Raw genomic sequence first — 15,778 nt, forward strand, 5'->3', positions numbered from 1 at the left:
TTTATTTTCTCACAGTTCTGGAGGCTCAGAGTCGAAGATCAAGGTGTTCACAGGGCTGGTTCCTTCTGAGGCCTCTCTCCTCGGCCTGCAAACAGCCACCTTCTTACTGTGTCCTCACGTGGTCCTTCCTCTGTATGTGTCTATGTCTGAATTTCCCTTCTTATAAAGACAGCAGTCAGAGTGGGTTAGGGTCTGTGCTAACAACTCATATTAACTTATTCTCCTCTTTGAAGGTCCCATCGCCAAAGCCAGTAACATTCTGAGGTCCTGGGGCTTCAACATATGAATTTGGGGGGGACACAATTCAGCCCATAACACATGGCAAGACACCAATTTTTCTATCACTGTTGAAAAATATTTTCCCAGGCACAATATCAAAATTTTCAGATTAAAAATAAGCCCATCAGTTACCCAGATAATCCTTCACAATATCAGACACCCGGGAATATCTGAAGAGGTTGACTGGCTTGCCTTTCAAGCTTGCACTTGGCACTGTGGAAACACTACATAAGTGTGAGTCTTGGGCAAATTTTCACGTAAAAATTAAGATATGCTCATGTATTTGAAATAATAAATTTTAAAGGTCATAGTCAATACAGCTCTACATTTATAAAAGGGTCTTGGAATAATCGTTTTTTTAAATGCAAAAGATGTTTGTGTTTGTTTTCCCACCGCACGGCACGGGCTGGATAAATTCTCAGCTGTGCACAGCAGGACAGCACACGAGGGCTGTGTACAGGCCCGGGCGGCTGGGGAAACAGCTTGGTCTGTGGGAACCTTGTGGGCGAAGCTCGCCTGCTTCTCACCAGTATTTTTTCATAGAATCACTACATCTAGGGTCAGGGCCGCTCGTAACGAGATCCTCAGCAACAGTGGCTCTGCTTAACATAACTGTGTTTTCTGTCAGTCGGCAAGAAATGAATCAGAATACGGTGCAACCTGTTCTCCTTGTGAGGAGAACCGAAACCAGGCAGTGGAGATTACTCAGTGTGTGGAGGAGAGCTGGCCCAGAAGCTGTGGGGTGTATCCTTTTCCTTACATCTCCTGGTAGCCCTGCGCTGTAATCTCCGCACCCCCGTGCTGTGTCTCCCTGGACGCGACGTCTTATCCCCCGGGCAGACCCAGCCTTCCAGGGAATCGGATGAATAAACGAGGTCTGCGGTGAAAATTCAGAGAATCTTATTTTCTAATGTTCTTTTTTTTTTTTTTATTGAAGTATAGTTGATTTACAATGTTGTGTTAATTTCTGTTGTACAGCACAGTGACTCAGTTATACACATATATACTTTTTCATATTCTTTTTCATTGTGGTTTATCACAGGATACTGAATATAGTTCCCTGTGCTGTACAGTAGGACCTGCTGTTTATCCATTCTATAGGTAACCGTTTGCACCTGCTAACCCCAGACTCCCAATCCTTCCTTGAAGCTGCAGCCTGACTTCAGGAGGCCTCACTGGCTGATTCTTCCTGCCCCCCTGCCCCCCAGGGCTGCTCAGGAAGGTGGTCCAAGAATCCCAACGTGCCGCTGTGCGACCTGGGGCAACTCACATCGCCTCTCTGTGGCGTTTCCTCATCGTGACGTGGGGACGGGCATGGTGCTGACCTTTGTTGCGGTGAGGGTTTCACGGGTTACCGTGTGCAGAGCGCCGAGTGCCGAGCAGCATGGGAACCCAGGCTCTGGGCCCCCTCCTGCCCATCCTCCGCTCAGGCCAGACCCCTCCTCTCTGAGCTCCCCCTGCAGTCGCGGCCCACGTGAAAGGAGCGCTCGTTTTTCGCACCGGGGGCCGCCTGCCTGCCTGCGCCCACCCCCTCCCCCAGGAAGCGCCCGCTGTTTCCCCTTGAAGTTTCCTCCTCACCAGGCCGTGCGCTGAGGACTCGCCCAGAGCACCGCCGCCATTAGGGGCTGGAAGGGCAGTTACTTCACCCAGCACGAGGCAGTGTCCCCATAGCCCCTGTGGGTGACTCGCTGCCGCGCAGGGCCGTCCCACGAAGTCCGGTGGACCTGAGAGGTGGGCGTGACTCTCCTCTGCCGCCCCCATCCACACGGGCCTCAGGACGCCCTTTAAAGACCCTCCCAGGGGGTCGGATCCTGCGCTGACATAAGATGTATCACTTCTCCCGTGCGCTGGGCACAGGGGCAAACAATAAGGAGGGAGGGGCCCCTGCTTGGAGCCGGGAGGGGCCGTGGTGCGGGCCCCGCGTGTGTGTCTAGGCGGCTGGAGTGACCAAGAGCGAGGGGGCGGGGCGGGGGCGGGGCGGGGCGGGGGAGGAGAGGCCGGGCCGAGAGGAGCCGGCGCGGGTCCGGAGAGCCGGAGGGCGCGGGGCTGGCACGTGCGGAAGTCACTCCCCCAGGCTGGCGCGGCGCTCCCGCACTCAGGACGGTGACTCTGCCTGCAGCGCGGGAGCAGGCTGGGAAGGGGGGACACTCGTTGTCACAAGCCCTGGATCTGCGGGGGCCGGGGTCACGCAGTCACAGTGAAGGGAAGCAGGGATGGCGCCGGGGCTCTTCCGACGGAAACAGTAACAGGGTTCGGACTTTAATGGTTGGAGAGGATGGAGCGGAGGAATCGAGGGTGAGACGGGCGCCGGGGCGAGGGCAGCTGGGGCAGGGGGGCGGGTGGAGACGGCGCACTGTTGCGAGTGTCATTTGAGGGGCCTCCCAGCAGGCTGGTGGAGCCCTGGATCTGAAGCCCAGGAGAGACGTCTGGAACCAGGACAGCCTTGGTGGTCGTCCGCGCAGACGTGGATGGTTTCCAGAAGCGCCCCCTGGAGAGCGCGGAGGCAAGAGAGACGGTGGTCCTCACAGAATCTCCGGCTCGCCAGGCTCGGCAACCGTGAGGAGCTGCGGAAGAAAGAAGGCGCTGATGAGAGGGCCCCGGGGCAGCCAGACAGAAGGAGCCAGGAGACGGGGCGGAGGACGGGCGGGGAGCTTTGGGAGCAGAAGGCGGGTCCGCGGCATGAAAGGCTGCTGGAGGTCAAGAAGAGAAAGGGGACCCACTCCTTTCCAGGAGGTCCCTGGGAAGCGGCGCCAAGGAAGTCACCGGGAGCTTTGCAGAAAAACTCAGTAGAGGCAAAAGAGGTTGAAGCCAGATGGTAAAGCCATGCCTTCAGATTACCTGTGAGAATCTTTCACGCTAATAGGAACCTAGGTGAGGCGTCAAGAATTTCTTTACAACTAGCCAAGACTCATCGGCTCTTCTAAAATCATCAGCCAAGCGAAGAGCCACCGATGACTTGTCAGTTTCTGAGGGTGTGCAAAGCGGGCCTTGCTGTCACCCGGCACGAGTGCTGAGGTTTTCGGGTTTTCTTGCCCTGTGCTCCGCCTTCTCCAGGAGGCGTGCACGTTCTCCTCTAAAACGTATTTTCAGCTCTGCATCCTTCTTAAACCTCACTTCAAACTTCAGGCAAGAATACCCCACAAATAGAGAAGAAGAGGCACGTGTTTGCCACTGTGGGTTTTTGTTAAATCCGCAAGCTGTTTAATCATCACCAGTCCCTAACTTTGCTGCTGGCGTCTCTGCTGTTTTAGCAGAGATGGTGAGTCTTTGTTTGCAAGTCGCTATGAAGTCATTCTTGACAGCCAAGTCTGTGACACATGACAGTACAGGACGCTGATGGGGAACGTTTTATGGATTACTTATGAGATTTTTTTAATTAGCTAATATACTCCCTGGAATATTCTTTTTTATATATAAATTTATTTAGTTAGTTTTGGCTGCATCGGGTCTTCGTTCCTGCACGCAGGCTTTCTCTAGTTGTGGCGAGCGGGGGCTACTCTTCATTGCGGTGCGCGGGCTTCTCATTGCAGGGGCTTCTCTTGTTGTGGAGCACGGGCTCTAGGCACGCGGGCTCAGTAGTTGTGGCGCGCGGGCTCAGTAGTTGTGGCTCCCAGGCTTAGTTGTTCTTCAGCACGTGGGATCTTCCAAGACCAGGGATCGAATCCGTGTCCCCTGCATTGGCAGGCGGATTCCCAACCACTGCGCCACCAGGGAAGCCCTGGAATATTCTTTTTGTTTGTTTCTGTTTTGAAGATAATTGCTTTGACCGCATTTTGCCCTGAGGCTGCATGAAACCAGTGTGTTCACCGAAAACGCACTTACTTTGCAGCATCTAATTTTTAACCTTTTGTTTGGGTATAATTTAAACTGAATCTCCTATTCATTGCTGAGAAGAAAACTATTCAAGAGCAATCAGCATGTATGGGCACTTTGTTTATTTACTTATTTGTTTCACACTTTAAAATTTATACAGGATTTAATACTCGTAGGAAAATAAAATGCCCAAATGTAGTTCCCGTATTAGTGCTTACAAAATCCTAGGAAGGAAGGTTACCCATTTATAGACTTGCTTGTATCCAGAGGTTCTTACTTGCGTTTTACTACTCTTATCTCTTTAAAAGAAGACCAAACAGAATGAACAGAAGAACTTACTAAATCCTGAATATAAAACAATATTAAGCATTAGAAGAAAAACCCTACTCCCAGTGTTGGGAACAATGTGACCATAGAACTTTCCTGACCCCTAAGTCAGCCAAGGGAGGTATCTGCCTGCCCCTTTAGTGAGGACATCTGGTAGATTGTATACAGTGGAGCTAATTTACGTCTCTATCAAGAGCTGAAAGCAAGAAAATGAGACTGGCCAGCGCATCCGGGCAGCCCTGGGGCTCCTTAGTCGCTGGCTAGTAGCCCAGTCTGAGATGACAGGATGGTAAAGGAGTCTCGGTATGCGATTCTATAACTAGTTTCGAAGAGTCTCAAAGTCTGGATACCGTATATGCGAATGCAGACCTGTATTACTGAGTCATGATTATGTATTAACAGGAAAGTAACACTAATGAATCATCCCACTAGTGATCCACACGCCTTCGCTGGTGACCCACATTATCAAGTTCTAAGCCTAGCTGGCCGCCGAGTCTGCCCCGTGATCAGCACCACCCCTTGACTGGACTCTAAAAGGCTCGGGAGGGCTGCCTCGGGAGAGAGTCCGCAACCAGAGGCCCTGGGTCACTTGCAGGACGAGCCCCGGGCCCCTCCTTTTCAGGCGGACAGATGCTGTATCTCTCCTGGGGAGTCAGAATCAGGGGATTGAATTTGCTGAACAGCGAAAGAGGTGGGTATGGAACGCTCATCAGTAGAGGTGACGGACACGACGCACCGACATGCAGTGGGGCGCATCCACACCAAAAACATGAGGTCTAGGACATCAGGCCGCCATTTCTGAGCCCCGAGGGGTTTGATCATCTCTCCCCAGAGACGGGGGTGCACGCTCCTCTCCTGCTTGTCTGCCTGCCCTCCTGACCAATCCCCGGCCTCCAGCACGGAGCCTGGCACGTCGTAGGCGCTCAGTGAATGTGTGACGAGTGACTGATTCGGTCCCCTCTTTGCAGCGTCACGCAGGGAAGCAACCGCCCTGAGCTGGTCCAGGGCCCCAGGCTCTGGGCACATGGGCTCTTGCGTCCTGTTAGAGCTCCTGGCGAGGGGACTGTTCCTCCCACCAGGACGCCGCAGAGGGGCGGACGGGGACCACGTGGTCCCTGGAGGCTTCTTCAGCTCCTTCCCAGCGCAGCCAGGGCCCGCACACCCACCGTGGTAGGAGCTCGATGACTATCTATTGAAAGAATGAATGGACCCGTCACCCGGCACTTGCTTCCCCTTCCAAGGCAGTCCTTGAGAAGCTAATGGGACTTGTTAGCTGGCTCTTGCGTGGAACTTCGGGTCTTACTCCGGAAGCGGGGGCAGGAAGCACTGGGTTGTGTGCGACGGGGGGTCCGACACGCAGGCACACGGGCGCGCCGCCTCGTGGGCACGATTTGTGTGACTCGGAAGACGACACAGACCGCCGTCACTTTCGTGTGGGGGCCGTTCTACCCCAGCCCGGTCCCACCCCATGCCCACCTCCTGTCCGCCGTTCTCACCCTGGGCTGCAGGTTCCAGTCGCCCAAGGAGGTTTATAAAGCCTCTGGGTCAAGTAAATGACGTTTCTGGAGGTGGGACCCAGGCTTCGGCGTGTTTTAGGCTCCCTGGCTGATGGCAAGGGGCAGCGGGGGCTTGGGGACTCTGCTGCCTTTACGTGAAGCCCATCAAGCTGCCTCCCTGGTTCGGTCGGCTGAGCCCTCCGCCCGCACGAGGTCTGGCTGTTGGCCGCCCGTCCGTCTGTCTGCTGGTGGCACAGTCACCGCCGCTTCTGTTTTCTAGTCGTTCTTATCTCTGCATATTCGTATGCGGGGTTTTTACCCTGACTCAAGAGGCCTGGGGCAAGACTTTTGCAAGATTCTGTAACTCATGGCAGCAAATGCATCTACACTTCCTTATAAGTGCACATGTGTTGTGTATATATATAGCCTATATTCCACCCGGGGTTTAACTTTGCTTTGGTTATTTCTTCGTGCTCAGAAAATTGCTTGAGCAGATTTCTTCCGTTTCAAGCCAGTTGCCAGTTGAGGTTTGTGGCGAATCTCTGGCCCCCTCTAGTGGTCACAGCGGAGCATGTCTGTTTCGAGCGTAGGTCTCCTCCTGGATTCCTAGCCTCTTAGGTACCCGCAGCATCGGAGGAGACTGGCTTCAGGGTCTTTTGCCCTTTGCTGCTGTATTAGCTCCAGGGGTGCAGTTTGCCCTCATGAGGAAAAGACAGTGAGAGTGCAACCTACTGCCCCGCCTTCTGTCCTCCTCCGAAGGCCCTTCCAACAGCACCAGTAAGAACGAGCCATTCACTATGTGCCAGGCGTGCCAGCAAAAAGAGCCCTTTCATACCAAAGTATCTCTTCTGTGCTGTTGTTTTGTGTTAAAGTATTAACATCTTAACATTAAGACGATAGTAAACATTGTGATTAAGAGCTCAGCACTGGAGGCACACTGGCTCAGATCCCACACTTACCAGCTGTTTAACCTCAGGCGAGTTACTTAACCGCTCATGGCCTCAGTTTCCTTATCTGCAGATTGGGGCTGACAAGAGTCCCCATCTCGAAGACTATACTGCCAAGTGCCGCCTGGCAGTGTTGTCATTTTAATCACTAAATGTACTCTAAAGGTCTGAATTTTACTCCGGAATGATTTGCCCAAACACTCCTTTCTACCAGGCAATACATAGATCATATTAAACTTCTTTTATAAGCGTCCATTAAAGTTTTCTGCCTCTTTTTCTGCCTGGCCTCAAGGCATCTCCTTGTGTTTACACCAGAGGTCAGCAAACGACAGGGTGGAGCCAAAGCCCACCCAATGCTGTTTGTAAATAAAGTTTTACTGGAGCACATCTACATTCTTTTGTGTCCGTACTGCCTGTGGCTGCTCTCATGCTACAGTGCAGACATGGGTGGCTTCAGCAGAGATCATGTGACCTACAGCCTGGCCCTTTACACAAAGAACCTTCCACCCCTTGTCTAGACTTCGGGTCCCTCTGATTTACATCCAGCTGCGTTAGGAGGGCTGAGATACATAACATTCAGGATTGCCTGTGTGAACCAAGCTTCCTCCCAACTCGGGGCTCTCCAACCCCAGCTCTCACCTTTTCCCTTCACCTCATAGTCAGAAGGCTTATTAGCACACCTGACATGGAATGGTCTGGGAGAGAAAAAACATCGACGAATTAAAAGGCCTTTCAAATTCCTAGTCTGGCCACTTTGGACATTTTCCTCAACTGTCATCACCTTCATGTCTTTCCAGAAATCTAGAATTATTGAACTCTGGGCTTCATTTCTTCCTGCAAATACGCAGAAAACGGCCTACTCACTCCACTTCGCAGAAGCTAAGTGCGTCATGGGCAGCTGGTAGCTGGGAAACGTACACAGTAAAGCAGACCAGTGACCAATGAGACCACTGTGTATATCCTACAACTTGGGTAAAGTAAGCAGAGGACCCCTAGAATTGCGACAAAAGGGGAAACATTACAATTATTAGGGGTGGGGAACCCACATTGGCCCAGGCCTGATTCTTGGGAGGGGCCTTGGAGAGAAGGAAGGGGGCCAGTTCAAGGGCAGGGTGCACTGGACCCCCTGGGAAGACAGAGCTGGCGGTGAGATGAATAGACTAACGTGGCCTCGGGTTTACTTGTGTGAGGGTCAGAGGGCACACAGAGGAGGCAAGAGGAGGTCAGTGGACAGCTGGACATTCCCCTGAACCTTTACAAGTGTGCCTGCCCAAGGAGCCACCCTGTGGTGTGAGCTTAGCCGGGTATCAGCAACACCGGCCTCGTACTAGCTGTGTGACCTTGGACAGGTTACCCAACCTCCAGAGCCCTCGCTAGACCCAGATATCAAAGGTGGAAAACTCTTAGGCCTTCACCTCCCACCGTCCAGCTCCGTGTCCAGGACGTGGACCCTCAGCACTCGGGTCAAGCTCATTGTGGGCAGAGACCGAAGACATTCTAGACACCCAGCGGGACCAGGGAAGTGAGGGGGCTTAGCTTAGTCTCCCAGATCTTCCACTCTCTACCTTCTGATTTCAACCACAAAAACCGAGTGCAGTCCCTGGAAAGGCGAGGGGATTGGGTGGAGGGAGGGAGGCGGAGGTGACTGGATGGTATAAACATCTCCAGTCGCCCGGCCCTGATGACCGGGGTCTTGGCTCAGAAGGGTCATCGTACAGTGGCCAAGATGGGCAGGGAGCGCGCCCGCCATCCTTGCCCTCCTGGAGCAAGCCTGGCACGCAGGAGCTTGAGAAGCATCTACAGCAGTCTCTTAGGAACAGAAAACTAAGGTTATACTCTGTTTAGGCTTTCACCACATGTGTTCATCTCTGTTTTCTTGATGGTCCTGTGATATATAACACTCATTCAGCCAACTGAATTACTCTCCCACCAGGCTCTCCCCTCCTCACCTTGGACAGTTTCCTTTTGCTATTAGCACTCTCTTTACATGTGGTACTTACTGGGTTATGGTGTCATTTATTCCTTGACTTTCCATGTTTTTTCCTTTCTCCTTCCTTCCTCATAATGACATCTTATAATTTGTGATGTAGTTGTTCTGTGAAATCCTAATTATGTTAGTAATTTGAGGGAAAAGAATATTCTATTTTCATGGTTTTCAGAAGCATTTCTATTTAAAGGATTCTTTTCTGAATGAGGCAGGGTCCTAATTATTAATGAATACACAAATTTGTTTTACTTTAGAAAGTTTTTGGTATTCACGAAAGAGAGTCAGAATCTTATGGTCTCCCTGAAATGCACCTTGAAGAACTCAGATCTATTCCGTTCAGAAGGTGTCAGGAGTCTGTCTTGGCACAGAACAGCATAAACAGCTTTGGGCAACCAGAGAGGAGCTGGTCCTCATCCGTTTCTTCAGCGAGCGTGTACTGAATCGCTGATCCTTGCCAGGGATCTTATGAGCTGCTGGGATGAAAGACGCAGCTTCTGACCTCAGTGAATCTCCTCGAGAGGTCCGTGCTTGAGCTGAACCTGGAACAGTTAGCATTTGGGGTAGCGTGCCAAGACAGACCTCTGAGAAATGAGCGCTTTGATGACGAGAGTATCTGGAAGGGCTGGCGTGGGGCTGCGTGCAGAAGAGCAGGTGGAGATGGATGAGCGTCTGGGGAGAAGAGGGGCGCTGTTGTCTCTGCCCGTCACCCCCTTCCCTAGCCAGGCGGAGCCTCCAGACACCAGCAAGTTTAACGTTTACCTGCAGTAAGGCTGCACAGATTCATTAAAATGCTGTGCTTCTTTGCTTTCCCCAGGAATTATATCAAGTTACTGCCGTAACTGGTTATCTTAAGCAGCTTAGCTGTTCATGGCATCATGGAATTTATTGATGAAATATTGTTTTAAAACACGGAGTCCATGTTGGGGGAGATATTGTCATTAAAAAGACCTCTGGTGGGTAAAGGAGGGACTTCCCCGGCGGTCCCGTGGTTAAGACTCCACGCTTCCACTTCAGGGGACATGGGTTCGATCCCTGGTCGGGGAACTAAGATCCCATAGGCCACTCGGTGCGGCCAAATAAATAATAAATAAAACCTCTGGCTCTGAAGAGTTTAGACATCCAGCTTAGTTGATGAGTGTGTTATGTTTGAAAAAAAAAAAACCAAAAAACAAAAAACAACCCTTGGGTAGCTAATTGAGCAGTATGCTGCAGAAATAATTTATGAAATTTTTCATAAATTTCTATACAAATGTAAACTTCCCTAGAGAGAATGAGAGTTTTGTAGCACATCTGCATCTGAAAAATGCATATAGTTACATAAAAGACCATTTTAACAACTTGTATATTTTTATAGGGATGCATTCACTAGGTGTTGATCTTGGACTTCTTAGGGTTACATGGAAAAGGTAGAATTGCGTTTTGACTTTGATTTTAATTCAGGGTTTCAATGGACAATTTAAAAGGTGCAAGACTTAAGTATTAATGTTTAGTCTCTTTTTTAGTGTGTTTTTCTACATTCAAGCTGTGCCTCACAGGAGATATTCTTAAATTGTCCACTGTAACCTCGGGCTTTCATGTTGCATTTCTGCAGGAGCTTAAAATAATTTGATGCGTGACTCTTCTCCCCCAGAGTTTCCTCTATATACTAGTGAGCCATTTGGGTGACTTGTTTTAGTGAAGTAGTGAAGATTCATATGTAGTATGTTGCTCTTACAGAATTATGAAGTTTCACGTTGCAAAACGGAAGTTTAAGGAAACATTACGCCCGTATGACGTAAAAGACGTCATCGAACAGTATTCTGCTGGTCACCTGGACATGCTGAGCAGAATTAAAAGCCTGCAAACACGGTGAGCAACGCGGGGGTTACTTGTTCTACAGGAACAGGCACAGAAACTGTCTGGGAGGAACGTCTCCCTAGTAGAGAAAACTTGAATTCCATGTTTCTAACTCTTTTTTTAGTGAACAGCTGGACTTTTGCGTTGAAACGTAGATTTTATTTAAATGTAAATCAGTCATTAAAAGCCTCAACGTATCGACAGTGTCTCAGTGTCTCACCTGTGAAAGTGGGGTAGTGGCAGTGGCCGCCTAGGGTCGGTGAGGATTGAATGAGTTAATGCACGGTCACCGAGTGCTCGGGGAATGTTAATGGTTGGTGCTGCTGTCGTTTCCGTTATCGCCTGAATCCTAACCATCCTTCAGAGAAAAGCTAGTCTTTCTCCTTCGTTAAACTTGACCCACCATCCAGCCCACAAAGACAGACCTGTCCCTCCTCTGACCCCCTAAAGCGAGTAGAGTCCACTGCAGGGAGTAAAAGTGCTCCTCGCCTTGGAATACTGTGCCGGAGAGTCAAACTGAGAAAAGCGGGGTTGGCTCTTATACTGCTTCCCTGTGGGAAGTTTGTTCCCCTGGCCCTGGCCCAAGTCTGGGCCCTTCCCTTCATGCCTGTCCTGCACGGGGCTAGATACACACCGTCTTTCCAGGGAGCATCTTCTCTAGTGGTCGAAAGAAATGAGTTCAGTATGTTATTTCAAACATGTGTTTGATTGTGTCATCTTGAAGCCAAAATATTTAGTCAGTTTCATTTTTTAACAGTCTTGCTTCACTATCAGGCGCAAACTACGAGCATTCGATTGAACAGTTCTTAAAACACAAGGACTGAGTCTTCAATGTTTGTCTATGCCCAGAGCACACTTAGCCCAGGGTGAGGCATATACTAGGCCCTTAGTAAAACACCTCTTGATTTCTATAACATTAGTTACAGAAATCACAGTTTTTTTCGTTCATTCATTCAGCAGGTAAGTATTGAACCTGCAACGTGTGCCGGGCACCCTGGGCACCCAGAGATGAACAAATGACCCAGTCCTTGTGGAGCGGCAGTTGGAATAGATTAGATGTCAGGACTGCCTGTACCCCTGTGCACACAAAGTAAACTGGAAAGTTGAGTCAATATTCCTTATAATTCAGTTCTAAAACACACAGAAAGGAAGAAAGTAAGTCCAATTTAGGCTGACTAGGTCTCCTTGGAAATTGTTTTAAATCACCTGTGATCCTGTTACAATCTCTGCCCAGGTAGCCAAGGTTTTCCAAGTCCTTTCATAGAACTACCTAAGGCTCCCAACGTTTTTGTTTGCCTGTTTGTTTTTTACAAATGTAATTGGTTTTCTTTTATTTTTCTTCATAGTGATAGGGTCACTAGTTAAAATACACTGTAAAATCTGCAATTTAAATTTTATTTCATGCTGCATTGTAGAAATAGTTTACATAAATCGCGTCCATTTAATCATTTAAAACAAAGGTTAAATGTAAATTAGGATCCTGTTATTTATTCCTGTGATTATTTATGGTTTTCAGGTAAAGTTTTATTTTTCTGAGGGTGAAGGAATTAATGTTTTTGAAAGTAAAATATCTTTAAACTAAATTGATAATTTCCAGAAATCAATTGACCTGGAGAGAATGCCATAACATTACAAACAGCATTTTTTCATTTAACATATGGTTGTTCAATTGGTATTTTTGTTTCTTTGTTTTTATTGAAGTGTAGTTGATTTACAATGTTGTGTTAGTTTCAGGTGTACAGCAAAGTGATTCAGTTATACATGCATATATATATTTTTTTTCAGATCCTTTCCCCTTATAGGTTATTGCAAAATATTGAGTATAGTTCCCTCCCAATGTTTCTATAAAGTTCAACTGCTGCAGAATTTGCAGAACTAATCTGGAGTTTCTTGCTTATGTGATGTGTGTATACTGTCCAACTAGAAATCCTGAGACGGAGACTACAGCTTTCTTATCTGTTTATCTTCCATATGTCAGATGTATGATAAATGGTCATTGAAATATCTGTTCTATTATTAACATGAAATAGTCATAATTATGATTTTGTCATTTTTAAGTGGTTGAATTCAAGAAACATCTGGTCAGGGGTGGAAACAGACAAATTACTTGGTAGTTTAGGACATTTTTGCCTCCAGAAGATCAGCCATAAGTGATTTCATCATGGACTAGAATAATGAGAAAATTAACCTCGTGTAATTTTCATGTGAAGAAAATAAGCACATCAACTGGAAGAAGTTCATTTTTATTTCCTCTTACGTAAATAGAGATAATTGTCTTTTTCTTTTCAAAACCCTTCCTTCCAGCCTAGGGCAGTATCCACCTTCAGCACTCATAATCAGATCTCTTTCTCTGCTAGTGTGGATCAAATTCTTGGAAAAGGGCAAATCACATCAGATAAGAAGAGCAGAGAGAAAATAACCACAGAACATGAGACCACAGATGACCTCAGCATGCTCGGCCGAGTGGTCAAGGTTGAAAAACAGGTACAGCTCAACTAAACTGCTTAACTTTTTAGCCAGATTTTTTCCCAGTTTTACTGAGATATAATTGACGCATATCCCTGTATAAGTTTAAGGCATACGACATAATGGTCTGACCTACATATACTGTGAATGATGACCACAGTAAGCTTAGTTAGCCTCCATCATCTCATAGAGACACAATAAAAAGGAAAGCACGAAAAGACAAAAACGTGTTTTCCTTGTGATGAGAACCCTTAGGATCTGCTCTGTTAACACCTTCCTGGGTACCACACAGCAGTATTAACTGTCGTCATCCCCTTGTGCATCACACCCCCAGCACTTGTTTATCCATAACTAGGAATCGGTACCTTCCGGCCACCTGCCTCCTGTCCCCTCCCTCCACCCGCTGCCTCTGGTCACCATGAGTCTGATCCTTTTTCTATGTGTTTGGGGAAGGGGGTTGTTTTTTGTCGTAAATTCCACATAAGTGAGATCATACAGTATTCGTGTTTCTCTGCCTGACCTATTTGACGTAGCATTATGCCCTCAAGGTCCATCCCTGTTGTTGCAAATGGTAGGATTTCCTCGTTTTTTATGGCTGAGTAATATTCCATTGTGTGTGTGTGTGTGTGTGTGTATATATATATATATATATATATACACACACCACAAGTTATTTATCCATTGATCTGCAATGGACACTTGTCTCTGAGTCTTGGCTATGAACATGGGGGTGCAGACATCTTTTTAATTTTTGTTTCCTCTGGATATAGTCCCAACAATGGAATTGCTGGGTCATGTGGTAGTTCTATTTTTAATTTCCTGAGGAACCTCCATACTGTTCTCCACAGTGGCTGCACCAGTTGACATTCCCACCAACAGTGCAGGAGGGCTTCCTATTCTCCACATCCACATCAGCATTTGTTATCTCTTATCTTTTTGATGACGGCCATTCTAACAGGAGTGAGGTAGCCAGAATTGTTTTTTAATCAAAACTGATTATAGGCAGTTGGATGTATTTTAGTGAGTAATCGATTTTTAAAGGAATAAAATCAAGAAAGAGCAAATAAATTTTCTTTATGCATAGACAGTGTTTCTCTAAAACACTTGGATTTCCATATAAGAAATAGAAAATTTCCTCTCATCAATTAATAATCGAACTGCAAGCAACTATAGATTTCCAACAGTAGAATAACAAAGATCTATTTTTTATTTGTGTTTTGGTTATTTTCATTGTCTCTCTCTTATGTCAATTTAAAAAAAAAAGCATAATAACTATGGTAGTGCACTGAATGTTGACCCTGAGAGTGTATCATCTCATACAAGGACAGTTTTTAGAAATCAAAATGCTCCCCCAATTTAATTATAAATATTCCAAGCATTTTATACCTTTATTTTTAAATTTAGAATCGCCTAGATTGATATCTAGGGTCTTTTTTTTTTTTTTTTTTTGTCTGCACCGCACAGCTTGTGGGATCTAGTTCCCTGACCAGGGATGGAACCCGGGCCTCCTGTGGTGGAAGCACAGAGTCTTAACCACTGGACCGTCAGGGAAGTCCCAGTATCTAGTGTCTTGATTTCTTACAGAATAAGTTCCCCGCTAGGCAGCAGTAAAGTCCCAGAATGTCTTCAGGGAAGAGGCTGAGGAAGGGCAACCTGATCGGGGAGGAGGGTCTGGAAGTTGCTTTGCACAGCGCTTATATGGTTTTTGAAACATCAATTTTATTTTTTTTTTATAATTTATTTTATCTTTGCGTTGGGTCTTCATTGCTGTGAGCGGGCTTTTCTCTAGTTGTGTCGAGCGGGGGCTACTCTTCATTTGCGGTGCGAGGGCTTATTGCGTTGCCTTCTCTTGTCGCGGAGCACGGGCTCTAGGCGCGCAGGCTTCAGTAGTTGTGGCTCGTGGGCTCAGTAGTTGTGGCTCGCGGGGTCTAGAGCGCAGGCTCAGTAGCTGTGGCGCATGGGCTTAGCTGCTCTGTGGCACGTGGGATCCTCCCGGACCAGGGCTCGAACCCGTGTCCCCTGCATTGGCAGGCGGATTCTGAACCACTGCGCCACCAGGGAAGCCCCTGAAAATCCATTTTAAAGGCTGGGGAGGCAGAAGGGCGCCAGTGGAGACCAGGCGGACGGACGCCAGCGTCCGGCCTCTGAGCCCTCCGTTCCCGCCCTCACGGCTGGACGGGGCATCCCGAGCTGGTGCCGAGTCAGGACTGCGTACGACTTGCCTCTCCGGACTTCACTGTGCAGGCACAGCCGGACTTCTTTCTACATTCTTACCAACAGGTGTACGTGTTCCCCTCTTTCAGGTCCAGTCCATCGAGGCCAAGCTAGACTGCCTGCTGGACATCTACCAGCAGGCCCTGCGGAAAGGCTCCGCGTCGGCCCTCGCGCTGGCCCCCTTGCAGATCCCGCCTTTCGGCTGTGAGCAGGCCTCGGACTATCAGAGCCCGGCCGACGGCAGAGACCTGCTGGGCCCGGCCCCGCCCGGCGGCCGCCTGCCCCGCTCAGCCAGCGCGGGCCTGGCTCGGGGCCTGCAGCTCATCCTCGCGCCCGGCGAGCTGGGCGCGCAGACCTTGTTCGCGCTGAGCCCCGCGGCGGCCCAGGGGCCCGGCAGCCCGGGGGACGGCCCG

General features: G+C 48.7%; 2 protein-coding genes across 4 annotated transcripts in view; one reads left to right on the forward strand and one right to left on the reverse strand.

Moving 5' to 3' along the window:
* KCNQ5 (potassium voltage-gated channel subfamily Q member 5) overlaps nucleotides 1-15,778 on the forward strand; it is a 616,346-nt gene that overhangs the window by 566,708 nt on the left and 33,860 nt on the right. For 2 of the 3 annotated variants that reach the window (XM_028494702.2, XM_028494703.2), the window contains 3 exons: nucleotides 10,566-10,697; nucleotides 13,043-13,169; nucleotides 15,455-15,777. In XM_028494702.2, the coding sequence (XP_028350503.1) occupies nucleotides 10,566-10,697; nucleotides 13,043-13,169; nucleotides 15,455-15,777 (582 nt within the window). The remainder of the gene's footprint in view (nucleotides 1-10,565; nucleotides 10,698-13,042; nucleotides 13,170-15,454; nucleotide 15,778) is intronic. The other variant, XM_028494701.2, reaches the window with a different exon arrangement.
* The window catches only part of LOC102991523 (non-histone chromosomal protein HMG-14-like), a 48,241-nt gene continuing 35,089 nt past the window's right edge, over nucleotides 2,627-15,778 (reverse strand). Inside the window, exon 5 of the transcript XR_008618419.1 lies at nucleotides 2,627-2,843. The gene's annotated coding sequence lies outside the window, so the exon portion shown is untranslated. The remainder of the gene's footprint in view (nucleotides 2,844-15,778) is intronic.

The sequence above is a fragment of the Physeter macrocephalus genome, chromosome 10, assembly GCF_002837175.3.
Source record: "Physeter macrocephalus isolate SW-GA chromosome 10, ASM283717v5, whole genome shotgun sequence".
NCBI classification, from domain to species: domain Eukaryota; kingdom Metazoa; phylum Chordata; class Mammalia; order Artiodactyla; family Physeteridae; genus Physeter; species Physeter macrocephalus.